The sequence below is a fragment of the Nasonia vitripennis genome, chromosome 1, assembly GCF_009193385.2.
Source record: "Nasonia vitripennis strain AsymCx chromosome 1, Nvit_psr_1.1, whole genome shotgun sequence".
Classification (NCBI taxonomy): Eukaryota; Metazoa; Arthropoda; class Insecta; order Hymenoptera; family Pteromalidae; genus Nasonia; species Nasonia vitripennis.
The window spans coordinates 32,673,525-32,699,224 of NC_045757.1; the positions used below are offsets into that span (position 1 = coordinate 32,673,525).

At 35.9% G+C, this 25,700-nt stretch overlaps 6 protein-coding genes across 12 annotated transcripts; 4 read left to right on the forward strand and 2 right to left on the reverse strand.

Moving 5' to 3' along the window:
* Window positions 1-19: 19 nt before the first annotated feature.
* Window positions 20-3,961, reverse strand: LOC103317864 (E3 ubiquitin-protein ligase FANCL). 4 transcript variants are annotated; one of them, XM_031933668.2, is made up of 8 exons: window positions 1,932-2,075; window positions 1,786-1,864; window positions 1,574-1,704; window positions 1,395-1,505; window positions 1,073-1,326; window positions 802-997; window positions 489-716; window positions 20-402 (listed from the first exon to the last, which is right to left on the reverse strand). In XM_031933668.2, the coding sequence occupies exons 2-8, from the start codon at window positions 1,859-1,861 to the stop codon at window positions 301-303; spliced, it is 1,098 nt and encodes a 365-aa protein (XP_031789528.1). In that variant the 5' UTR covers window positions 1,862-1,864; window positions 1,932-2,075; the 3' UTR covers window positions 20-300. The 4 variants fall into 4 exon arrangements, with proteins under 4 accessions (XP_031789528.1, XP_031789524.1, XP_031789526.1 ...); XM_031933666.2 differs by lacking the exon at window positions 1,932-2,075 and adding an exon at window positions 3,611-3,961 and having other exon boundaries at window positions 34-402; XM_031933664.2 differs by lacking the exon at window positions 1,932-2,075 and adding an exon at window positions 3,611-3,961 and having other exon boundaries at window positions 1,574-1,864.
* On the forward strand, window positions 2,553-8,078 carry LOC100119779 (transcriptional repressor protein YY1). 2 transcript variants are annotated; one of them, XM_031933663.2, is made up of 4 exons: window positions 2,553-3,323; window positions 5,275-5,569; window positions 5,653-5,916; window positions 5,995-8,078. In XM_031933663.2, exons 1-4 carry the CDS (start codon window positions 2,756-2,758, stop codon window positions 6,107-6,109), a joined length of 1,242 nt encoding a protein of 413 aa, XP_031789523.1. In that variant the 5' UTR covers window positions 2,553-2,755; the 3' UTR covers window positions 6,110-8,078. The 2 variants fall into 2 exon arrangements, with proteins under 2 accessions (XP_031789523.1, XP_031789522.1); XM_031933662.2 differs by having other exon boundaries at window positions 2,589-3,323; window positions 5,236-5,569.
* Window positions 8,079-8,326: 248 nt separating this feature from the next.
* On the forward strand, window positions 8,327-12,196 carry LOC100119817 (zinc transporter ZIP9-B). Its single transcript, XM_001603483.6, has 5 exons — window positions 8,327-8,923; window positions 9,777-9,924; window positions 10,061-10,287; window positions 10,375-10,509; window positions 10,601-12,196. The coding sequence occupies exons 1-5, from the start codon at window positions 8,828-8,830 to the stop codon at window positions 10,850-10,852; spliced, it is 858 nt and encodes a 285-aa protein (XP_001603533.1). The 5' UTR covers window positions 8,327-8,827; the 3' UTR covers window positions 10,853-12,196.
* LOC100119855 (26S proteasome non-ATPase regulatory subunit 13) lies at window positions 11,975-17,917 on the reverse strand. Of its 2 annotated transcripts, XM_032599317.1 has the most exons (6): window positions 17,664-17,917; window positions 13,746-13,944; window positions 13,546-13,659; window positions 12,996-13,322; window positions 12,587-12,919; window positions 11,975-12,505 (listed from the first exon to the last, which is right to left on the reverse strand). In XM_032599317.1, the coding sequence occupies exons 2-6, from the start codon at window positions 13,859-13,861 to the stop codon at window positions 12,238-12,240; spliced, it is 1,158 nt and encodes a 385-aa protein (XP_032455208.1). In that variant the 5' UTR covers window positions 13,862-13,944; window positions 17,664-17,917; the 3' UTR covers window positions 11,975-12,237. The 2 variants fall into 2 exon arrangements, with proteins under 2 accessions (XP_032455208.1, XP_031789529.1); XM_031933669.2 differs by lacking the exon at window positions 17,664-17,917 and having other exon boundaries at window positions 13,746-13,953.
* Window positions 15,854-16,570, forward strand: LOC116418379. Its single transcript, XM_031933675.1, has 3 exons — window positions 15,854-15,970; window positions 16,064-16,153; window positions 16,242-16,570. Exons 1-3 carry the CDS (start codon window positions 15,923-15,925, stop codon window positions 16,434-16,436), a joined length of 333 nt encoding a protein of 110 aa, XP_031789535.1. The 5' UTR covers window positions 15,854-15,922; the 3' UTR covers window positions 16,437-16,570.
* LOC100119887 (sorting and assembly machinery component 50 homolog) lies at window positions 17,688-21,985 on the forward strand. Of its 2 annotated transcripts, none has more exons than XM_001603541.6 (8): window positions 17,688-17,831; window positions 18,811-18,897; window positions 18,978-19,055; window positions 19,142-19,360; window positions 19,450-19,664; window positions 19,754-20,132; window positions 20,277-20,571; window positions 20,657-21,985. In XM_001603541.6, exons 2-8 carry the CDS (start codon window positions 18,859-18,861, stop codon window positions 20,839-20,841), a joined length of 1,410 nt encoding a protein of 469 aa, XP_001603591.2. In that variant the 5' UTR covers window positions 17,688-17,831; window positions 18,811-18,858; the 3' UTR covers window positions 20,842-21,985. The 2 variants fall into 2 exon arrangements, with proteins under 2 accessions (XP_001603591.2, XP_003423895.1); XM_003423847.5 differs by lacking the exon at window positions 17,688-17,831 and adding an exon at window positions 17,952-18,150.
* The last annotated feature ends 3,715 nt before the right edge of the window (window positions 21,986-25,700 follow it).

Consider the following 25,700-nt stretch of genomic DNA (forward strand, 5'->3'; position numbering starts at 1 on the left):
CTTTTCTTTACATGCAAAAAATGCTTTTATTTTGTAAGAAATAAATTTATTGAGTAAGTTTTTTTTCTGGTATAAAAATATAATTTGTACAACAGATGATTTTATAACAAATTATTACAACGTCATTCGCTTTTTTAGATGATTGAATAACTAACAAATTTACATCTTTTAATAATAATGATTGAGTACAAAACAGTCGTACCTGCGACCATGTCATTTATATACATAACAGGAAAAGTTGCTCACTTCATTTGACATTTATCATTGTTATTTACATGATACTAATAAAGACTCACCAAATCAGCTAGAGGATACATTACAGGATACCTCGTCTCCACAATTAGGACATGGTCCAAAAATTTTGTTGAAGACTATTTTATTTGTTGCCAACTCTTGCAGCCACTAAAAAGGTTTTAAACAATTGCTTGTTAATCGTCAATTTGTATAACTATTATTATGATATACAAGTTGTATAAACATATATGTACTTGGAATAAACAAGCGGAATGAAAACGTCGCTTGCATTTTTGATTGTTACATATTTCATCAGGTAGATTACCACTTTCGTCATCCATTGAAAAACAAATGCAACATTCTTCATCACCAACTATTCCTTCCTGTTCCATTGGTTCATCAACTATTGGTGCTTGAGGAAATTCGTCGATATTCAGTAATGTTAGCAGATTTTCGTAAACAGAGTATTCTAAATCCCAATTCTAAAACATAAAATTCAAATTTGTTTTGAACTAAATTTCTTTCTACTGGATTTTTTATTTTTTTTTTTTGATTTGACGATCATACTTCAATAGCATCTTCATCTTGTATCATGTCTCTATACTTTTCAACTTCATTCTTGGCGCCAAGGAATTTAATTTTCGGGTATCCTGTGGGATCCGTGGGATTCAGCGTGATCAAAAAGGAAAGTAATGGAGATAGATAAACCCTGCGATACAGATGATAGGGTTTTGGTTGGATTGGATCTATTACCCAACAGAAACTAGAAAATTGCAGTTGTATTTAGCATGATAATAAGTTTTATATATATCTACATAGATGTACTGCTAAAACATACTTATCGATTCTTCTTAACTGGTCCCATACATCTTCCATGGTGTCAACTTGCCTTTGAAAGATATTTCGAATTTCTTTCAAGGAAAAAGGTTTTCTTTCATTGCCAGTATAGCCTGGCAAATCAGGTAAGTCTGTATTAATAATTTTCCAAGAATGTTGCCCTGAGTTATTAAGTATTGGCTGCACAACTATTGAAATATCATTCATTGTGAGCTTTATTGCACTAAGATCTTTTGTAGATGAAAATGTTACATCCTGAAAGAAAATAAATTGTTAGATATATTATAACATGAAAAACTAAGATGCCGATTCAAGTTTTGTACCGCATTTTCTGATAAAACATTGTCAAGTTCTTTCAACAGTTTATCTCTGGCATTTGTTTCCACGGGATCAATAACCATTTTTTGTTCTTGATTTTCTGACAACAATGTCTCCTGTGTATATAATTCAAAATAAGTAACAATTTAATTTAAATAAAAGTTTTGAATAAAAAATTACTTGCGATAAGCTTTATTAAATCCACAAAAAGAGCAGGCACTGACTCTGATCTTTTTAGTATTGAGTTTATTTGTTTTGTAAAGCTGTTTCCAAATAGAGATGCTATACTGCTACCAAAATGTACTATCGCATCATCTAATCGTGGAAAAGACGGAACAGTTAGTTTGACTTTGACTTTTATTTTGCAATTGTTGGAGTTCCTAACTGTTATCACACCTTTCCAAGTTGGTGGAGATTTTGAAAGAAGGACCATTTCGGGAAAAAGTTGGAACATTTCATCAAAGTCCCCCATAATCTATAATAATTAACCGAATAAGAATGATACTCAAGATATTGTTAAATAAAAAAATTAAATGCTGTACAAGCCCATAAGTTAAAGAATTATTCAAGCAGCAAAATGAAATACTGGACGTAAACACAGCCTCATGCCAAGATTGGAAATGAAGACAGTTTATCTGTGCACTAAATTTCCCGTAACAGCTGACATTTTTTTCAGCGGGTTCAAGACAGTGACAGAATTTGAAAAAATATTTGCTACAGATGTCGCTACGATCGTCCAATCAGCGGTTATAATTTAAAATGATAACTATTTTGCATGACGAAAATCATCCGAAAATCATCCGACGTGTGTATTTGCATGTGTGTAAATACTAAAAAGACACATGTAATATTCTAAGTTTCGTCTCGCTATGTCAAAAAACAACTTTTATTTTGGACTTGCTGAAATTAGTTGGATTTAAAAATTTCGTCAAATCTCCAGCAGCTTCCGAATGACCTGTAGAAGCTCGAAAAGTCCACCCAGAAAACGTATATTTTGATCATCGAAAGATAACAAAACAAAATCATCTTCCACACCGGCAACAAGTAGCCACCTGCAAATAAAACGTACATAGGACGGTCAGAAAACCTTCCGCTAATCCGCTCGGTCATCCAGTCCAAACTGCGCACGCGCCGAGTGCATCGTTCGTGTGTTTCTCCCTCCCTCTCGCCGAGCCTCCCCCTCCTGTATTCCCGTACAAAGAGCTCGGTGTTATTTTGGATAGGCTGCTGCTCAGTGTATATCTATATCCATCGTCGAGTGCGAGAAAGCCCGAGAGAGCAGCAGCAACTCTGCATCAGAGAGAGCCAGTCGTCGGCCATATTAGTTATCCGCGAGAGGCTCTCGCGCCTTCGGTCGAGAAAAAACATGGCGTCGGCAGGCGACATTAATATGGCGTCCTCGGACATGATTGCCGAGGTCGAGATCCAGCCGGACATCCAGGAGGTAGAGATCGAGTCCATCCCCGTGGACATGCCTTGCGAGACAGTCGAGACAACGATCGTCGACACGGACGAGGAGGAGGAGGAAGAGGAGGAAGAGGTCGACGATCAGCACCAGCAGCAGATGATCACTTTGCAGTCCCTGCCGGACACGGGCCGCGAAGAGGAGATACTCCTGCAGACCCAGGAGGAGATCGTCGGCGGTACGGACCCGCTGAGCGTCTACGACCAAATACCCGTGCCCGAGCAGGGCGCAGCCGACATCTACGTCGAGGCCAGTCCCGGGCCGTCCTCCAGACCTGCGACCGGCAAGAAGAAGGCGAGAAAGAGTGCTGCTGGTGGAGGACAGCAGCGATTCAGGCCGCAGGAACACGCGATCTACACCGAGATGCCAGGCGAGAGCAAAGCCAGAAAGTGGGAGCAGAAGCAGGTTCAGATTAAGACGCTCGAAGGCGAATTCTCCGTCACCATGTGGGCATCGGGCACCGACGATGGTGAGTCTCTCCCTCTCTTTGGCAACAGAGAATTCAAATTTCCTTTCTCCTCTGGTCTTTTATTTCCTCTCTATCTCTACTCGGTACTACGTATACGATCTATACGATTTCAGAGCAGCCACTGTTTACGCGCATTGTTGCATCGGGGAGAGAGAGAGAGAGAGAGAGAGAGAGAGAGAGCCTATGCGTGTGCAAAAGCGCAGCTTGTCTCTCCGTTCTTTTATTTTCTCTCCCCCGCCTCGAAATAATCCTATATACGCCGAGTGCGTGTCGTGCACCACACCTACTTTAGCGTCTGTCAAAAGTCTCGTTGTCGTCTTCTCCGAGGCTACACCTCGCATCCTCGTCCCAAGATTTTCTAGCAGTAGCAGCAATCCTAATATACAAAAGGCAGTAGCACGACGCGTAGAGAGGCGGAAATCCACCGCGATCGCGCACTTCCGGGCAGGGCATCGATCGGACACACACGGCTCCGTCGTCCAGAGCCAGCACGAGTTCCTGGGCTCTGGGACAGACGAGCTCGTCCGGATGGCAGTTTGACAGTTGGCGGCGGTTTGTTTGTTTTGATCGGCGCGCGCGCGGCGCAGCCAGGGCACTCGCGGGGGCAGCCATGTTACGAAGATGGCCTCCTCGCCGCCGTGGTGTCCATCTTGGTTCGGCGCCGCGGAGAGCTGCCGAAAGGGGGTAGCCGAGCTGTCATGGCGTCGTTGCGAGCGATGTGTTTTACGGCCGGTTTACGCTTGTCGTTTCAATATTTATTTTTTAGCGATACGTCATTGGGACGTTGATCGAGAAATGCTAGAGATTCAACCATGATTAGCGATTTCAAATGATTTGCAGGATTTTCAGCGTCAAAAAAGAGCTTCATTCCGATGACTATATTTAGTGTAAAAGGGGCACGTGAACTGTTGCAGCGACGAGTCGAGTATATAGATATATGCGACGTTGTCAGATTGGAGATTTTGTTTTTTCTTTCTTTCGAAAGTATTTGCGGCTTTCGTATACCTACAGATATTGAGCCTAGAATGGGGTGGAATTTACATTGGAATTTTTAATATCCGAGGCTGCTGCTTTTGCCGTTATATTATGATGGTTCCCTTTCCCGTTTCCCAATGCTCCGAAATTTTTATTTCTCACTTTATTTGACGTTTAGCACATATCGAGAGCTTTTGTTATCTCCTTTTGCTCACCTGATTTGTATTTTGTCGTGTATACGTAAAGTTAAGCAACAAAGATGTTGAAAGCAGAAAGAATAATTCAAAAGGAAATTGTTGAATGGTTTAAAAAATATCCTTGAAATAAAGTTGAAAAGTAAATGAATGCATCTTTATTATACAGCTATGATTTTTGAAAATAAATGTTTAAAAGATAAGCAATTTTCATATAATGCGTCAATGCTAATGTATACTTAATCACTGTGTCCTTTTTTCACTCATATTTTGGCAACATTGCAAAGGAGACCAAAAGGAAAAGGAACAAAGCACTTGTGATTTCAAGTTTGGAAAATTCAAAATGTCTTTTTATTATTTTATGTTCTGTACTAAAATTCTGTGAAATTTTTTTATTTCAACTATTTGCATTTTGGACTTTCAAAACTTGTCCACACTCAAGATTTAGAAGATTCAACCACTAACACTTAGATGCAATGATAAGTAAAAGTTAAGGTAGATTGATCATTCGTAGAGATAGAATCACGATAATTTTTCAGTCATGATCAAGTATTCGAATCATTTATACATTTGGAAAATCAAAGGACCAAACTACCTTAAAACAGAAGCTTGCTCATCATTCAAGAAAATAAAGAAAATGCTTGAATGCATAAGTAATCAACATTAACAGTTACAAAAATAGGTTTGAACAAATGAAACTGCGGTAGTATTTGTTTTGGTTTGCTTGTTTGTTGCTGTTAAAGGGAGTGTCCTATTAGCGTCTCACCTGGTGGATGTTCCAGATGAGGGCTCTAATCCTGAGCCTGATCCAGACTATGCAGAATACATGAGTACTAAATCATCAGTCTCAATGGTGAATCATTCAGGCAGCTCAGTCTCTGATGGCATGCCAGGCTTGGATCTGTCTGATCCCAAACAGCTGGCGGAATTCGCTAGACCCGGTCACAAACTGAAAGTACGTAAACCACCCATCATTGATGGGGTAGAGCGCACTATTGCCTGTCCACACAAAGGATGTACAAAAATGTTCCGGGACAATAGTGCAATGCGCAAACACTTGCACACTCATGGTCCAAGGTTAGTAGCTCTTACATTTGTATTGTTACTATATTCCAATTTAACGAAATATATAGTTGTCTAAATACAATATATTTATTTAGGGTTCACGTATGTGCTGAATGTGGTAAAGCTTTTGTGGAAAGTTCTAAATTGAAGAGGCACCAGCTTGTACACACTGGAGAAAAACCATTCCAGTGCACATTTGAGGGTTGTGGCAAACGATTCAGTTTGGACTTCAACTTACGTACTCATGTAAGGATTCACACTGGTGACAGGCCCTATGTCTGTCCTTTTGATGGATGCAGCAAAAAGTTTGCTCAGTCTACAAATTTGAAATCACACATATTAACACATGCAAAGGCCAAGTATGTTTTGATTAGTTTCAACCTAGTGAATTCTTGTAACTAAAATAATGATTCTAATATCTGTATGGTTCGTTTCAGAACACGGAACGCGATTGGCCGCCAAGTACAACAGATACAGCTGCAGCAGCCGCAATTTGTCCAAGTTGAAGTGGCTGATGTGGATAATCAGCAATTCATCGTTTACGCCGATTAGCCCCCATCGCCGGATCGATTTCCCTAATGTGCCCCATCATCAAATTTGGAAACCTTTGATTATCGTCCCGAACAGTGTACATATTTACAAACGATAGCAAGTGACTAAATAAGGACAGGAGAATATTGAAAAAAAACTTGATGTAACTTGAAATGATTCGCTAGTTTACTCGGGTACCAATCTCTGTACGCTTGGATACAGGACAGTGAATCAAGGCAGCGAAAACCGGACTTGAAAGATTTGCACGTAACATGACGCCAATAACAAATGGACTTCTTTGCGCGAGTTATAAAAGAAAGAAAAAATATGGGATGTATGTACGTGAAAAGTTAAGATTTAAAAATTTGATATTTAAAATTCACATTTAGATTATTAGGAGTGTTGAATTTTTAAAACTAAACTTTTTATCTAAACGCCGAAGATCTATTATCCATTAACAATGGCAGACCATTTTCGCGCACTGCTCAGTTTTTCATGTCGAATTTTAAGATGTGTCCTAGTGCGTGATTCGTTATTCACGACTGTATATATTTATAAGTGAAGTAAAATATTGTATACGGTATATTTTCGAGAGAAATTCAGATGATGACTTGAACTTGGATACATTTTTTGTCTCCACACAAACACACAACACACATACACTCCACTCATGTATCACGTAAACACACGTACGTAAAGCTAAGATATCGTACAATATTTTACGGTTTTCCACCGATTTGCTTAGATGACTTCGAGTTCGCTATCGCGGAAAGAAATGAGTGATGATTATTATAACTTGAGTGTATCAAGCCTACGAGGAAAAAATTGTGAGGATCTCGACTGTGTATTTTGTTTTGTAAGTTTTACAATTCGATTCTTACTAATTAAGAGTTTCATTGTAAATTGAGAGATGCACATACTAACTAATCTTAATTTGTGCATATCTTCAATACTTTCTGTGTTTATTGAAATTTTTTTCTAGTTTATTATAAAAAGAAAAACAAAAAATTACCAAGACATGCTGAAGTTTGTATCACCAAAAAATTGCTTAAAGCCATATTTTCCTAATGATCGTAATAGAGATCTTTTGTGTTTAAGGTAGGTTTTAATCAGTTTCAATCGGAGAGCGCGTTAGATTTAATATTGAATATATATTTCTTTAGAAAACGAAAAATAAAAATCGTTCAAGATATATGTCAGAGCCGACCAATGATTTAAAATAAAGCTTTCTCACACAAAGCAATACCACGTTACGTCCGATAAAGAGAATAGTTAAAGCTCGAGTTTGAAAGATGAAAAATAGCAAAGAAATATTGGGGAAACAACAATTAACATAAATGGATAATAAATTTAATTTTTAGTTTTTACTACGATTAATGAATATTCAGACGACTGATGTCTGGAACGTCATTAATTTTTCGACAATTAAAGACGACTACGCCCGTTTAAGAGCAGTAAATGTCTTACAAAGATAAAGTGGTTTTGTTGACGCGTCGAGGGGTTATTTAAAAAAAAAATGTGAAAAAAGTCGGAAGTATGTGGCAAACTTGGCCTATTGTTATAGCGGTACGGAATATTTCTAGAACTTAATAAATTGATAGGAGGACGCTTTTTGTACATCATCATGATATTTCTTATCATTTATATTCTCGTTTACGAAGTATAAATTAATAATAATTCTTAATTATTGTATCTCCTCGCCTTGCATTTATTACTTTTCATTAATATAATATCGGCTACAAGAATCGCTGAACTATTGAGCGAATGGGCAAATTCAAGATTTCTCATAATTATAACACTCTTGTCATCTCCAATTGCGACCATTTACGAGAAGAAAATGATGAAAAAGTAACGAAAAAAAGTCGCGCGAACGACCTTTTATTATTTAGTATATTGAACTTATACTACTGTCAAAGCTGAATGGTAAAGTTAAATTAGTCAATTTATAAGAGAAAAAACTGAAGGATGAAGTAAATACAAATATTCTATATTTCGGTGATTTTTCCTTCAAATACCCTCCGTATACTTATTTATTAATTTTTTTACTTGCCAATTTTATGTTATAACACACATTGTTCATATATATACTCATAATTTGTCATAGAGTTTCAATAATTTTTAAAAAGATCCTTTTTCAAATTAAAAGTCTGTAAGTAAAAAGAAATTGACAGCTGTATTAAAGCCCGCTATTTGCCGGACAACTAATATTATATATTATATTTCGCGTACTTATACCTCGCAGTGACCACCGAGCCTGCGCGTGAAATTGTGCTATATATAGGTATACTACAAGTCTACAACTGCGAGCCGAAGTCGACCAGACTCTCACATATATATCTATACAATACGTCCGAGAGCACCAGCAACAGCAAGTGCACATGTAAAAGGTCCCTCAACTGCCACATTGGCATTCAGTCTCGCGCTCCTCTCGGGGAGCAACAGTGTCAGTCCGCGGAGCGAACAGCTGTTGTTGTCGCGACCCTTCAATACCCATAAATACTTACATATCTTTTCGGAGCAGTTTTTCGAGGACATGAGCTGGAGGTCCGGGCAATCCCGGGCGGCCCTGATCGTGCCGAGGTAGTGGTGTAAACGTCGTAGCCTCTCTCTCGTAAAGTTTTTTTTCGACGCTCACCAAGAGAGAAAGTGCGCCCGCTGAGAGAGCTGCGCGCTTCCGGCCTGTGATTAGAAATTCAGGGGCCAGTTGTCACCGGGAATTGAGCTGAAATCGTAATCAACATGGACGAGACGACGGTACTGTGGGTCCTGTCTCTGGTGATGCTGGGAGGGTCCTACCTGGCCGGCTCGCTACCGCTAGTGATGAATCTGTCCGAGGTGGTTTTTTTTATTCTATACGATTTCTCTTATTTTTATGTCTTTTTCTTGGATCGATTCGCGATTGTTGTGGCTGATCGACATAACCTGTTCGACGTGGGTGTCTTGTGTTTTGTGCATGTGTTCGCGCGAAGAGGTGCAACCCAGATAATATCGAACGGGTTTGTTGATATCGGCGCGATGTAAACAATGAATTTTGGTAATGTTTGATATTTTCAGCTGGTTTTTTGATGCTATTGGCGTTGCATAATTCGCGTACAGATGTTGCGGTTTTGAAATTTTTGTTTGTTTATTACTCGAGTGAAATATAGGCTTTATGTATCATATTGCGCGGATTTGCTGCTTGTATTCAGTGAATCGTATAAACGTAACAGTTGTTTTACCTTGTACTTGGAGAAAGATTTTCTTTTGTTTCAATTTACCATTTTTTCATTTTTAAATTTAATAATTGAAAATTATTCGTTGTATATGTTATAACAGCAATAAGCTGTCAAACTATAAATCCATGAAATATGACTGTTTGAATAATGCAATCAATTCCTTTCTTTACTGTAAGTGATGATTTACTATTATTTGTACAGCAGTCATAAATGTTTAGTATCTATAATTATAAAAGTCATGTAAAAATCATGTGATGCAAGCTGCTTTGATGGTATTGCGAATGAGTAACAAAAAAATTATCAGAACCAGTTTTCGTAACAGTTTCTTTCCTTGATTTTAATTTGAATGTCTTTTTACCCGTATTTAGATAACAAGCATTAACAATAAAGATAACGCTTTTTTTTCAAGTTGGAAGAAAATTTTCAAAGCTGTTAAAAAATATATTAAAAATAAATTTTTTTTTTCCTTACAGGATAAACTACAATTAGTATCAGTTCTGGGTGCTGGACTACTTGTAGGAACTGCATTGGCTGTGATCATTCCTGAAGGAGTTCGAGCCCTCTTTAATGGAGCTTCGAGCACAGCAACTACTGCACATGATGCTAGTGAAGCTCATCATGGTAAATACAGAATTCAAACTTTCACCTTTGAAACCCAGCACAAAAAAATAAATCATTAAAAAGATTTTTACTAAGTATTTCAGCCAAAAAATTATTGTAGTAATGTACGTCGCATTTCACGTATTTTCTTTTACAGCTGATCTTCACAGCTTGATAGGATTGAGTCTGGTACTAGGTTTTGTGTTCATGCTGCTTATTGACCAGTGCTCGACGAAAAGAAGCGGAGGCAAAGAACGAAGCATGACCGCAACACTCGGCCTCGTTGTCCATGCCGCGGCCGACGGAGTGGCTCTTGGAGCTGCTGCGACGACGTCGCAGGCTGACGTCGAAGCCATTGTGTTTCTGGCTATTATGTTGCACAAAGTAAGATATTCATTTTGTTATCGATCGTTGAATTTGACGACTCTTTGAAATTATGTTTTGTAATGAAAAACTTTAAATGATTTTTAGGCTCCAGCAGCTTTTGGTCTTGTGTCCTTTCTGCTTCACGAAAATGTTGAAAGGAGGAGAATCCAGAGGCACCTGTTGATATTTTCACTGTCAGCCCCATGTTTGGCTCTGATCACATACTTTGGAATTGGAAAAGTAAGTGCTGCTCTTGTTTAGTTTCGTTTTATTCTTTATTGATATAGCATGAGCTACATGAATGAAAACTAAAATTGAATATTCATTTCAGGAAGGTAAAGAGACTCTTAATAATGTGAACGCGACTGGCATAGCAATGTTGTTCAGTGCTGGAACATTTTTATACGTAGCAACTGTACACGTTCTCCCCGAACTGATGACTAGGAATAGTACAAATTACTCACATTTACCAACTGATACTGTGTCGTCAGCGCCTTCTTTCGGTTTGAAGTTCAAAGAAATTGTGGCTCTGGTTATAGGTTCCTTTTTACCTGCCATTCTCACGACAGGGCATCATCACTAATCTCTTGGATCTGTACTTGGTTTTCTTGTAAAGCTCAAAATGTTTAATCTCCGTTATTTTCATTTACCAATTATCATTTGCAATGAACGCGAATTGGTTGGTGAACTCTCATTAAAAATTTATTTGTGGTGAAGAATCCATTTGTGTAGCTAGATTTTAATCAAATGCGTTATTCCATAAAGATTGTATTTTCCACATTTGGAATTGCGGGATAACGCGATTATATTAGATAATTAATTAAGTGTTCATTGTAAAAGAGGTGGACTGAATGCATAATATTTGCATTTGTACATAGATCTAACTAAATTGTACTATTTGTAAATCCAAAAATGTTATTTCAAGATGATTTTTTTTTAATTTTAAGAAATCATGAATGTACGTTTTTTAGATCAAGAAATGCGTCGAAACCAGTACAATAGTGCTCCTATTTGTATAAAAGTAAGAATTTATAATAATTGTGTGTCTATAAAAATTTCTATGAGAAAATGTTGATAATTATTCATGTTTTTTTTTGTTACAACGAATTTTTATTCTTGTTTAGTCCAGCAATTTATTGCCATTTTTTAAACTTTAAAAATTTTCTTTTATCCAAGAATGCAGGGTAATAATGATTTTTTAATGCTTATTATCTGAAAATTAAAATTTTTTTCGAAAGGAAATATACCTAATTTTTTTTTATAATAAAACCATTGTTTTTAAGAATTATTTTAGTTTTCACTTAACTTTCCTTGCGTACCGTGTCCAGTCAGATTACACTCAAAAAGTAAAGAAATGTTATGGTACTGTTATTATTGTATTCTAGCAATTCTCTGTATTTTGGGCTGGATCAAATACCACAATAGGATCACCCCTTTTCTATAAATATAGAGAGGTATGTGGATTAGATCACTGTTGGGCATAAGCAAATTTTAAAGAAGCTGTGTATAAGCATTCTCGAAAATTTTAGCTTTTTAATCAGGCACAGATGTTTGTATTAGCGGATATCTTAAAACTTTTAATTTACTCTTTATAATTTTCAATAGCCAAGCACATCTTCATTGTAATTTAGTTTGATGGATTAGTTTCTATATTTTTAACAAAAATTAAGATTGAATTGCAATATTCGAAATAAATATAGCAATATTTAAGAATTTATATAGAGATAATTTATTAATAATAGTTAATGACTAACAGATGTATAAGTAAAAAATGTATTTTGTATTTTGAAATTTAGTCAACGAGTGAGTGAAAACATACGTTTAGTTATTGCAAATTTTGTACCATATTTGTTAAAAATTGTCCATAGAAATTTCTCGTGTATTCGTACATGGAAATAAAGAAAATTTAAAGAAAAAAAATAATAAATGATTCAAACGAAACACACTCGTTGTAAATAACTTAACAGATTAAAGCGTCAGTATTTCTGTAGCCCGATTTTCCAGAAGACTCTCCATCGAATTGACATCTTTGCACCAGCCTTCCAGACGTTGAATCATTCCTGAGATTTGTGTGCGATCTAGTACTCGTGGTTGTACCCACGTCATGTTAACTGTACCCGCTACTTGATCAATCGCTCCGCGCACCAGACCTTGAGCAAGAGCTTTCATTACCAGAAGTTCAACTTCTCCGATTGGTAAATGAGTTTCTTGAGATATTTCGGCGAACGTCAGTTGTCTGCAGTAAAAAATTGTAACATTAAATAATAGGTACAATACAAGTCACACTTACTTAACTTTTTGTTTCCTAAAAATATACCTGTTATTTGCTTGACGTTTGAAAGTCATCTCCATGAGGCAAAGGAGAGAAATTTTCTGTCGGAGTTTCAGCTCTTGGGCAGCCAGATCAGCTACTTTGCTCCACTGTGTCTTCAATTTCTCTAAACTGGCTATATCACCAGCATTGAATGCTTGTAATAAATCAATCAGCCAAGAGTTTGGCGTACCCTTGAGTGATTCTAGGACTGGGTGAGCCAAAAGCTCTCCAAGGTTGTACACACCTTCTCCCAAAAGGGCTGCCAAGCCCAAGAAAAAGGCATGCTGTTCTTGTTCAGCCTTTGATAAAGTGTCTATATCAATGCAACCTAAGTATCTGTTGAATTTGAACAGAAAAATTAGTTTTTTCTTATTTGAATTAAGTCTTTGATTTTACAAGGATCAATGCTTACCTGAGTGCTGTTCTGTAATAATCAGCGTGTTTCCCTTGCAGTCTATACAAACGACTAGCCAAAAGGTAAAACCTGCCATGTACAGAAGTAATGCCATCGCTGGTTTCAAGCATAGACTCTACATCCTCTATAATTTTCTTAGTCTCATCCTGGATATTCAGTTCGTCTAACAGTATCTGTCCTGCAAGAACTTTGCATAGTGCAACTGCTTCTTTGCTACTCTTAACCTTTGGCTCAGTCTTTTCCAGGAAGTTAATAGCACCACGCTTATCCTTGAACTGCTTGATCACGTGAGCTAAGATTTCCACTAACGACAATGGATTGATCCTAAGACAAAGGTTCATTTGAATAATATAGCTGACTAGCTTAAAACATTAATAATCCCTCCTATCTCAATACACTTGTAAAAGTGAATATTACGAAAATAAAAAATAAGTATCTGCCAAAGAAGGTAAGAATCAAAACATGTTGGCATGTAATAACATTCCATATACAGAGAGTGAGGTTATGTTGACGTTTGTTCAGCAAAAGCTTGGCATTTTCAACTCACTTGCTCTCGAAGGTGGACAGAAAGTTGTTGTACAGATCGACCAAGTTCTCGTCCTTCTGCAGTGCCGGATGCAGCACGAACGTCTCCAATTTGAGGGTGAGTTGATGCCAAAGTCTGCAAGTCACCGGGTGATGAGATCGTTAATTCAAGTTTTACAGCTAATCGTAGGCGATTTTCGCTGGATTTTTTTCACCACTTACTTTTTCTGGTAAAGCTCGTCGAGTTTGCTCCATTCTTCAGCGATTGCCCGGTCGGGATTGTTGCGCTTTTGCAGGAGATACGCGCTTACGTCCTTCGGTGCGCTGGATGTCGCCATTTTTTAGGGAATAAACTACACACAACAGCCGACGCAGCGATGTGAGCGATCAGCGAGTGCCGAGAAGCAGTATAGTTAGGTACCTAAGTATATATGCATGAGTAAACTGTACAGTCTCTGCTTTATACAGTATTGTAACGTCACACGATCCTCTTTTCAGCGGTTGTGGGTTGTGTTATGTGGTACTTTACGTGCCCTTTCAGCTTTGTAAATTAAACGGATATTAAGGCTCTGTACTTACAAGAATTCGGTAGTGATGGATTCATAGTACACAGGATCATTGAAATAATGTTTTTAAATTAAAAAAAAAAAAAACAATTGTCAAAGTTTTGAATTAAATTTTAAAAAATCCAACATAATATACCAAAATATTATGAAAATGAAAAAAAAAATGTGCAACTAACGGTTTATCTTCGTCGTTCGCAAATATAAAATGGAATAAATTAGCTGCAACTATATATTATATAGATTTAGACTTCTTGGTCAGCCCAAACCCTTCGTTCCGGAGAACCGGAAATGGAAGCATGTTTAATTGTTCTGCTAGACTAGATTTGTCTATGGCATTGCCAGATTCTATCAAACCAACGCATAAGGACTTTTATTATACTAGATCCTATTTATTCATTTTTACTCGCTTCTGCACGAATGTCAAGCAAATTTAATAATAACTCTAATGCTAAACAAATTCAATGCAAGTCGATGAAACTCGACTGATAAGATTTCTTATCAACTTGGATGAGCGAACTTCTAAAAGCGTTTTATCCACTTTTACCTATCTTGAACCAATGTATTAAAGACGATTTACCAAAGAGTCAATAAAACTTTATATGAAAAATAAGAATTCAAATCGGCGGATGTTCTAGAATATAGACTAGTCCTCTTATATTTATTGCATCGCTTCGTTCATGTCAACAGAAAAAAGTTGTATTTTTCAAAAATCTACAACTTCTTTCTTTAACTTTTTTTTTTGTAGAATGCTTACCCTGTTGAAAATAATAACGTTAAATGACGTCATTTGACGCTACAAATTGGAACCTTTTATGACGTCATTATTTTCAATTTTCAACAGGTTGTACTTCTAAATACTTCAAAATTGCTAAAATGGTTGCCTATATATAGGTGCTACCATCCGAATGATAGTACGGAAAATGGGGGCTAACGCCAAAGAGATATCGTTTTTTAAAATATTTTTTGTTTAATAAAATAATTAAAAATTATTAATTTTTTGGACATTATTTAGAAGTACAACCTGTTGAAAGTAATGACGTCATAAAAGGTTGCAATTTGTAGCGTCAAATGACGTCATATAATGACGTTATTATTTTCAACAGGGTAGGATTCAACTTAGAGACAAAAAAACATTTTTAGCGATTTTTGGAGGTAACCGCATTCTGCGTATATGTGCAGGATCAAGCACAAAATGAATCTGTCAGCTTAGTATTCTGAGAGGAGTTCGCACACAAATTTTTAGCCCGATCGACTCTAAGTCTCTCAGAGATGATCGTATAACACCAATGTTTTTATTCTAATATACACGCAAAACAAATTGTGCTCGTATGTTAAAAAAAAACATAGAAGATCGGGATGCAAAAATAGTTTTTCAGTTTGTGCGAAAGGAAAGTCATAAAATTTCGGACCGACCAGTCGAAAATTGCGTGAGATATCGCATCTCACGCATAGTTTTCGCTGGCAAAACTATAAGGCACTTAGGTAGCGAGGTAAAAATTTTACGTTATCTTTTGACCAAATTTCAATATCGTAAAGGGCTTTTTAAATTTTGCTGTATAAATAAATAAAATATATTAAACAAATAAATAATATTGAATAAACGAATAAATAGACTATGCTAAGTGCGCCTATTGATTTTGCGTGTATATTTATAATAAAATTGCTCATACAACATATCTTTCGTTATCAAGCACAGTTGCGTTAAATCACTTTCTCAATCGATAACGGAAGATATGGGAATCCCCGCGGAGTTTTCGATTTTTACAGACCTCTAAATACGTATAAATAGAGAACCGTTTACTGCACGGCTTATTCACTCATCAAACACGGGTCATGAAGTTCTACGCCGTCGTTGCTCTGCTTTTGCTTGTCGCAATGCATGTAAGTAATCGCCTGATTTATTTATCACGTCAAGAAATAACAGAGCCTATTAAAATTGTCTTATTTTTATAAAAAAAAAAAAAAAAAAAACAGAACGCCTCTGCAGACTGGAAGAACGACGTCAAACATACGCACTGGAAGAGTGGGTCCAATTTGATCACGACAGTGATAAAATCGAATCTGGTAAAAATAAACGATCTCTTTCACCCGTTGCTGATATTTGATCAATTATAACGTTTGCTGAATTCTTTAACTGAATTTTTGTTTTCAGAGCAAATCAATGATGAATCCGGGCCTTGCGTCTTGCGTCAACTCGTCGAACTCTCAACTCACGAACTTGCTGCGAACTTTCAACCAGGAACTCGATCAGGCCATAGCATCGGCTGCCAACGAACGTGATGCTAACCAGCGTTGCGAAATTGTTAGTCGTCAGTTGTCCGCTAATGTTATGAGACTAAGTTGTTAATTAAAAAGCCTATAAAGCCTATAAAGCCTATAATAATATATTGTGGCTCGTATTTTAATCGTGCAAAATTTAAAATTCGATTTGTTTGATTCAATAATAATAAAGAAATATATAACAAATGCTTTTGAAGAATATATATGTGTGTTAAAAGTATTTTTTTACATGCTAGTTCGTAAAAATTGAAAGGTATTTAAAAAATTCATTAGAAAATACTTTCCGAAAAAATTTGGATAGGGCTTTAGTGTGAGAGTAAATGTACGCGTACATACTAATACGGCGGACACAGTATTTGTACCAGTCAGATGTCCAAAAATCAACTTATATTCTCAGTCGTCGTAGCATTGGTTGTTTTAGCCAAGGGAACGGGAGTAGTATCAACAAACATTCTAATTACTCGCGACTTATTCGTAAAAAAGCAAAGTGTTCATGAAGAACTTCTCCACTACTTACTTGTTTTCAAAGGTCCAATAATACAAGATTTACATGACTATACGTAAATCTCATAGCAGACGATGCCCAAACCTGCGTATTTCCTGGTGTTTTTTCATCCTCTTTAAGGATCTATACGGTGGTTAAATTCGCAGAAAAACGTGCCAAGGTAGAAATACGCCATTTACATAGTCACTGCCAAATATCTACCCTACCTTTTTTTGCGTATTCATGTCCTATGTATAGGCTAGATTTACAAAAGATCAAAACCACCCGATTTACAGGCGGTGGTACAGACCTAGCTGATTTTGCGTATTTTTCGGTCTTCTTCAAGCCTATGTAGACTAGATTAGCGAAAAAACGTGCAAAGGTATCGTAAAAGACCGATGAGTGGACCTCAAGAAACACCCGATTTACAGCCTCTGGTTCGAGCAGATGCTACGTACCTTAGCAGCAACATAGCATGAGCGGCAGGATCTGCTTCGATGGGACTCATATTGTTTTGCATATTTTTTTTTGTTATCCTCGTGCATATAAAGGTTTGAATACCAAGAAAACGTGCTATGTTCTGTGATATTTATATATTGAGTTCCAATTAGAAAGAGCATTAAGGAGTTGGACGAAAAAAGCCTGCACTTAAGTAGCAGTTTTGGTGCACATGTCAACTCAGTCGATAAAATCGCATCCTCAACCAGTTTTACTGATTAAATCAAATGTACTCTAGTATATATCAAAATTTTGCTGCACGCGCGCGCGAATGTAAAGTAAGGTTAGGTTACTTTTTCGATATATATATACCTATGCCCGTCTTCTGATATTCCCGGCTTGGATGCTGCTGGGCTGAGGCCCCTCCGTCGACGACGTCTCCGACAGCATGCGCCGGTGTCTGTGCTGCCCGATCTCCACTTACTTTTGCAGTTCACATCACGTTTAGAATAATTATAGGCGGCGTCGCGACGACGACAGGTAAAGAATACTTGTGCTAGTTCATAATAGATATCTATATCCTTGAGTTGTAAAGGGTCAGTGCAGTTTAAAGAGGGTTATATTTATATATATATATATGTGCACTCTCGAGATCAGTGTCAGTCAGTCGCGCGCGCGCTGGCGGTCGTCTCTTCTTTTCGGAGCTGCAGTCATGTGGAGGCATTGATTCGGCTCTTTTTCGGACGACGTGTGATACATTTTCGAGTTATAAAGTGATAAATTACGGAGTTTTGAAAGAAGACACTATTGGAGAGTGTAATTTGATTGACACGGGAGCATGGGGACGGTTCACGCGAAGGTGTGTCTGTCTGTCTATACATGTATATAAGCAGTGCAGATGTGGTACTGCTGTTCTTGTTCTGGAGTGTATTGTATAACCTAAGCGATTATGTTCAATGCTTTGGCCCGCTTATGCATTTAGCACGTGAATAACGTAATCGCCTAATATTAGTGCGGTTTTCGTGGAAGCCGTTAGCTTTTGCGAATTGAGGGCCATTTTGGCTTTTATTTCTGTGTTTCGTTTATTTCGTCATTCAGCAGAAGTTTGTGTCTCTGATACCTAGTAGATCTTACTTGAGTGTCCAGTCTGATATGCAAAAGAATTTTTCAGAAAACAAATGTGATGATTAGTTAGAAATTGATTTTTTTGTATGCTCCGTATCTAGTAATAAGATTCCTTTCAGTTAAGTTTGTTAGCTTTAGGGGTACTTTTTTATTCAGATTGTATAATGTTGAGTTTAGGAGTTTAGAGAGTATTAGTCACCTGTAATTCTGGTAATTCATTTCAAGGTTGAATGCGTTTTATTTTTGTATGTCAAAGATCTTACAATAGGTTTATTCTATTTTATATAAATTAAATTATTGAATGACCTTTATTCATATTTCGTCAATTTTTGTATATTATGCGTATAGCCAAATGTTCATTCATTACTATTTCATACTTTATTATTATGTTCAGGAGCCTGAAACGTTGAACAATTTTGGTGTTGCACAACAAGATAAGACAATGAGGGACAAAACAAAATTTCCAAAAGATGGTGATCATGTAAGAAACACTCCAAGTTGTACAAAAATTGACTGATTATCTTTTAAGAATCCTCAACATACATTCAAAATTATTTTCAGTCTCCATTTGGCCAAGACAGAACACTTACGGGAGATCAAAATAAAAGAACTAAACCATTGGATTTGAAAAGTGTTAGGGTAAGCTTTTCTATATGATTGCTTTATACTTTTTTTGTTCATGTAAAGCAATTACAAATATACTATGATAATCACTTCTCTTTCAGGCAAGAGTTGATAAAATACATATCGATGGACTGTGTCGTACAAAGCATGATATTATTAAAGCACAAGTAAATGAACTGTTCAAAGCTAAAGATTTCCAAGATGTTATAATAAATGCCTACACAGTAAGAGGAAAATTGGAATCATTGGGCTGCTTCAAAAATATAGGAGTGTATATTGATACTAGTCATGGACCTGGTGCTACACCAGAGGGAGTTGAGGTAAAATTTTGAAATTGATTATTTTCAAGATAAGTTTTACTTCTGTAGCTGATTCTGACAAAAATAAATTAATCAATTTATATCCTCAGGTCACATTCACAGTTCATGAATTAAAGCGAATAATGGGCAATATAAATACTATGGTTGGAAATAATGAAGCATCCCTTCTCATTGGAGCTAAAACTCCAAATTTATTTGGCAGAGGCGAGAAGCTTCAAGTCGACTATTCATATGGCCATAAAAACTCTTCTAATATAAATATTGCTGCCATAAAGCCTTTTTTTACTGGTCGACTAAGTAAAGTGTAGGTTGAAATATATTAAAGAATTAAAAAGCTCTAGGAGAAAACAATTCAAATTATTTTAAAATTCAATTTATTTTATTTTGTTGTAGATTAACAACAAGTGTCTATACTACAACATCAGAGTTCCCATGGTCTGGTTATAAAGAAAACGATAAAGGTCTTTTAGTAGATTTTGCATTTGATTCAAATGAATCTGGCACATTCAAACATCATCTTCAATACGAAGCCGTTGTCAGAGAATTGACAGCAACGAAACAGGCCACTTTTCGCGTTCGAGAACAATGTGGACCGACTCTTAAATCTTCTCTTAGGCACATCTGCAAAGTAGACAAAAGAGACGAAAAAATTTTCCCATCTTCTGGGACTCTAGTTCAGTGCACAACTGAAATAGCAGGTCTTGGAGGCAATATTGGCTTCATTAAAAACGAATTAGCTATACAAAGCAATTGGTCACCTCATGAATGTCTTGTAAGTTTATTTCGTAAATTATATACTTCTTTTAAGTAAGAATACGGAAAAGATAAAGCATGTTCAATTTTTGACGTTATTTACAATAGTAGATTATCTTGACTTTGCAAAAGTAATTATAAATAAAACTACAAATTTTTGCAGACGTTCCAAGTAGCTGCTCAAACCGGTTTTCTGAGAGGAATCAACAACGACATGCAGATCAGTATTGCGGATAACTTTTTCTTAGGCGGTCCTCTAAATCTCAGAGGTTTTGAAATGAGGGGTGTGGGACCTAGAGAAGAAGGTCATGCTCTAGGAGGAAACACCTACTGGGCAGCTGCATTTCATTTTTACAGTCCGCTTCCATTCAGGCCCGGCAAAAACAGTTTCGGTGATCTATTCAGGTTGCACGGTTTTATAAACGGGGGTAATGTGAACAATGCCGCGTTGAAATTAGGTAAGTTATTGTGAATTTAGTTTTTCTTGACATAGTAAGCCTTGATTAATCATATTATAATTTTATAATTTTATTCATTTAATAGGAGGTAGCTATGAAGAAAATTTGAGGGTTCTGACGGAAAACGTTCGTTGTACAGCTGGTTGTGGAATTGCAATGAAACTAGGAAACATAGCTAGAGTAGAGTTAAACTTTTGCCTGCCTTTCAAGTACTTACGATCTGATGTACAGCAACAGATTCAATTAGGATTGGGTGTTCAATACTTGTAAAGTGGAGCTCTCGCCTAAATGGAACGAAGATTCGTCGCATTTTGTTTCCTACTTGACTCAAATTTACAGGAGTTAACTAGGATAAATTTAAGTAAAACAGATTATTCGTTAAACCATCAAAATCCGGTCTTAGTTTCTATCTTTTTTGTTAGAATTCAACATCAATAGTCACTAGATTATGTAGACCTAGAGGTTTTTCTTTCATTCGTTTTAAAAATCTGACTAATGGTGTTACAAGATATGCATTTATTTATAAGTCTATTGAGGTCATCCTAAAAAGTTCTTGTGTACTAAATAATTCACAACGACATAAAGATCGCTTTTGTGATTGAATTATCAACAATGGCGCCCGGTCACTAAGAATTTCGAGAGGATATACGCTGATACTTATATACTGTATAAAGAAGCTATACGAAAAATTCCTGGTGCCGAATTGAACGAGAAATGATTTTATTTTAAGTTGTTGCACAACTGTTAAAACAGTGAATGTCGCAGTACAAATTTACTGTTCTATGGAGATACATGCATTGTTAGAATATGAAAATTGTGTTCCAATTATAGACGACTTCAATGAAGCGTTTTATTGCAATGCCCGTTGAACAGAAATAACGTGTACAGAATTTAAAATACATGCTATATTTTAAAAGTTCTCTAGTTATTATCTTTCTCCGGGAACGGCTTACATACAACAAACAAAAAAAATCGCATCACGAATTCGACTGCCTCTATTGCATCATGCTGTACGGCAGTACGGCGCGTGTAAGCTATACGAGCGTGACGTGCTCAGTTGTAAAAAGCGATTGTCCAATGCGGAGCGCGCATTACACCTTGTTACATTCTCCTACATTTTATATTCGCGGGTCTCGGATGTCGCGCCGTCGTTGAGGGCAGCAAACCCGTTTCTGCTCATAGGTATCTGTTGAATTGTTTCTTTATTCATCTAGAATGGCATTCACATTTTTCGCTTCTCTTTCCTTGAGAAAAGTCGTCAAGGTTTTCAAATTTTTCGAGCTGCTTGTGTTCTATACAGTGTTGCCAAATCGCCATAGTGTGTCAGATGAAAAAGAGCGGGAAATTTGATTTTCTGAAGTTGTTATCTAGAAAATATAATATATTTGTGAATAAAAAATTGTTCAAAATATAACCAAGCTTCTTGTGATAATGAGCTTACTGTTTTCGTTCATAGCTTCTCAGTAATTTTATCCGCTTTTTAGGTACGACCGCGACACGGAAGTGCCTTATAGTTTCGTGTGCGAAAAATGTGTGAGATGCGATATCTCACGCAATTTTCGACCGATCAGGCTGAAATTTTAGAAGTCTCCTTTTGCAAAAGCTAAAAACCTATTTTTTTTATCCCGATACTCTACGTCGTTTTGAAATGCGGGCACAATTTGTTCGATTTTTAAACGTTTTTTTAATAAAAATTTTCCTGTGATGCGATTATCTCTGAGATACTTTAGTCAATCGGGCTCAAAATTTTTTTGGCAACTCGTCTCATAATAGTATGCTGACGGTCCTATTTTGGGCCTGATTCCTAACATATATACAAAATGCGGCCACCTTCAAAAATCGCTAAAAACGGTTTTTGGGCTGTAACTTTAAATCCAACCATTCTACAAAAAAAAGTTAAAGGGAAAAGTTGTAGATCTTTGAACAATACAACTTTTTTCTATTGACATCAAATCATGAAAATACTTATAACTCGAGTTTACAGCCCAAAATCGACTTTTCACAGCTAAACACCAATTATTTGCCATAAAACATTGCGGATTTACGTTTTACATGAAAATGTTAAATGTAAAAGTTGTAAACATTTTCAAAATACAACTTTTTACCGTGGCAAACATTTTTTTAAAACACTTTTTGACATACACAACCCTAAAAGCGATTTTTTGATACATAAATTCAATAATAACTTCGGTGTAACATGCCCCATCCAACCCAATTATTTTCAGCAATTTTCCTATATTATTAAAAGCTGAAATTTATATTTTGGCCTTTATCTCATACATATATACAAAATTAAACCAAACTTTTAATTAAATTATAAAAAATGCATAATTTAGGAAATACGTAATCGAATACAATCCGTGTAACTTGGCATCATATAACGACGTACGCTATATTAATTAAATCTTTTAAGCTGAATCAGTACAATTCACTTTCAAAATTCAAGTGTATATACTGAACTAGAAAAATCTAAACTCAATAAAGAAAATTACTGAGATTGAAGAAAAGCTCTAAGTAGCCTACTACATCCCTCTAAACTATGCTAAATATCTAAAGAATCAATTTTCTAATATTTTAATTGAAATCCTACAAACGAAATATCATCCTTTTGTTTACTTCCTCTTGAAAGCTGCGATAAAAAAGTGTTGTATTATTTATATGAAATTGCAATAAAATAAAATTAAAATAAGATATATTTTAAGAATATCTACAAACAAAATTAAATAATTGATACAAATACAAATAAGTTACTAATTTTCCAGTAGTTTTGATGATAGTGTTGATGACCGTCAGAAGAATACCAATCAAAACTTTTACAACAATATTGAAAAAAAAACAGGATAATACTCTATAAGCACCGACAGGCATTACGAACGCGAAGCGCGAGCGTCAGCGGTGCGGTGCCTTCCCAATAAACAATAAGTTTTCTTAAAGTGCTCTTTTGTATGACTTTCTGGAGGTAAGGAGAGAACTTAAAGAAATTCTAAAAGGTAACCTTTGAAACACCTAAAGATTGAGGAGTGTCCAGCCGAAAGGTATCTTTATGCAGTGCAGGCAAAGATCTCTTCCAAAAATTATAAATGTAATCTTGTAGCCATCGCAAAGATCACTTTAAGAGCTTTGCGACTGCATAAAGATAATCTTTCGGCTGGACACTCCGCAACCTATAAGCCATCTTAAACGATTCCTTTCAGAATTTCTTGTAAGCATATGTTTACCTATAGAGAAAGTTAACTTTAAGGGCGCTTTTAGAAAACTTGTTATTTACTGGATTATTTATTTAATTTACATTTACACTTTATAACTTTACGCATTCGCAATGCCGAATCTTAAACGCATACGCCTATACTTATCATGCACACGTATTTTATAATAAATTATAACTTGTACGGTCTTATATACTAACTAGATTCTTACCAGCAGGTCTACAATAGTCACTTTTTTCACCCGGAGATATCTTTCTGCACACTTTTTGTACACTTTCAGAAGAGATTTTGTATACAAATTTTAGGTATATTAGCATACAGCTTTTTGACAGCTTTTCGTGAGACTTACAGTCATCTTGTTTAGGCGCTCTTTAAGGTATCATTTTTTAGAATAACTTTGTCGTCTCTAAGACAGGAAACATGGTAGAAAAAAGAAGTCAACTAGAAGTCAACGTTTAGAAAACTATGATATTTCTGAAATTTTTTTCTACGTAAGAAGTCTTAAACGATAAATGTCAAAAAGTATTCTAAAAGTGATCTTTAATGAATACTATTTTAGTCCAGCAATACGTATCTTTAAAAAAGACGTCAAGTTGATAACTTTAAGAAATTCTCAAAGTAATTTTTAAAAAGGTAATTTATAAGATATCTAAAAAGCTCGTTGACACTTTTATATTATCTAAAAGCTATCAATTTGAAAACTTTTGGAAAATCTTAAAGTAGTCTTCCGAAAGATGGGTAATAAGATATTCCAAATTTCATTGAGCTAACTAAAAGGCATCTTTTTAATGTCTTTTAGAAATTCTTAGAGAGCTCTCAAGAAAGATGAGTTTTTAGATGTCCAAAAATCCGCCAGTGTTTATTGGGGATGCAAGGCCGCGCGTGGCGCGCTAATTTAAAATAAATTTTTCTCGTTGACATGCTTCGATCGGGTTGATCTGTATACTAATGAAACCGGTAAACTTGTTACACGCAGTTAACATTTTTTGTCGAATTTTTTTTATGCTTTATGGTTTTACTTGCCATGGAAACGTTTACTTATCAACTTAGTAATTACGAAACAACATTATCTTCGTCTATAATGCGATTTATCGTATCGTTATCGGGCACGAATGCACCATCAGCTTTCTCCGCCTACGATATGTTAAACATTTTTGCAGCTCATAACTCATATTATTTTTGATATCACAATATTGACAGCTAGCGATTTGTATCTTATAGGTAAATTACTAACGCATAGTAGAGACGACACTGGACTGTGTTTTTTTATATTTTACTGTTTAATGTAAGAGTTTAATTTATCGTCATCATTGTGCTCATTACCTATATATGATAAGAAACTATGATATATTGTATTTTAAAGATTATCATAAGCTTCTTATCATTTGGTATTTTTTCTTTTCCGTATTCTCATATTCGTGCACGTCTATATACCTGAGAAAACGTATGATTTTAGCTTATCGCATATATATATATATACTTATGTCCCATCCCAAAATAACACCCTTGCTGAACCGGTTGACCATAAAAAAAGTTATATTATATTTTGTAGATTATGGGAATCATGTTAAAATAATTGAAGAAATAATATAATAATCATAGTATCTTATAGGATTCTCAAAACAAGCTGCCGATGACGCTACTTCCGAATTTGTGATGATTAATAGCAATAATCTCTGCTGACTCATATGTCAATTAGAGATACAGTGATGGGAAGTTAAGTGACGTAAAATTGAGCTGAAACTTGAAACGCATCGTGAAATATAAAAAATAGCTTATTTCGAGCGAAATTTTTTATCTGTAAATACCGCTAATTTCAATAAGTGTAAGGTCAGGGTTGTATTAATACATATAGGTATCATTTGGAACTGTGTCACAAGTTTGTGAAGTTGATCGTATAATGTGTAGGTTGCAAGCTCAGAA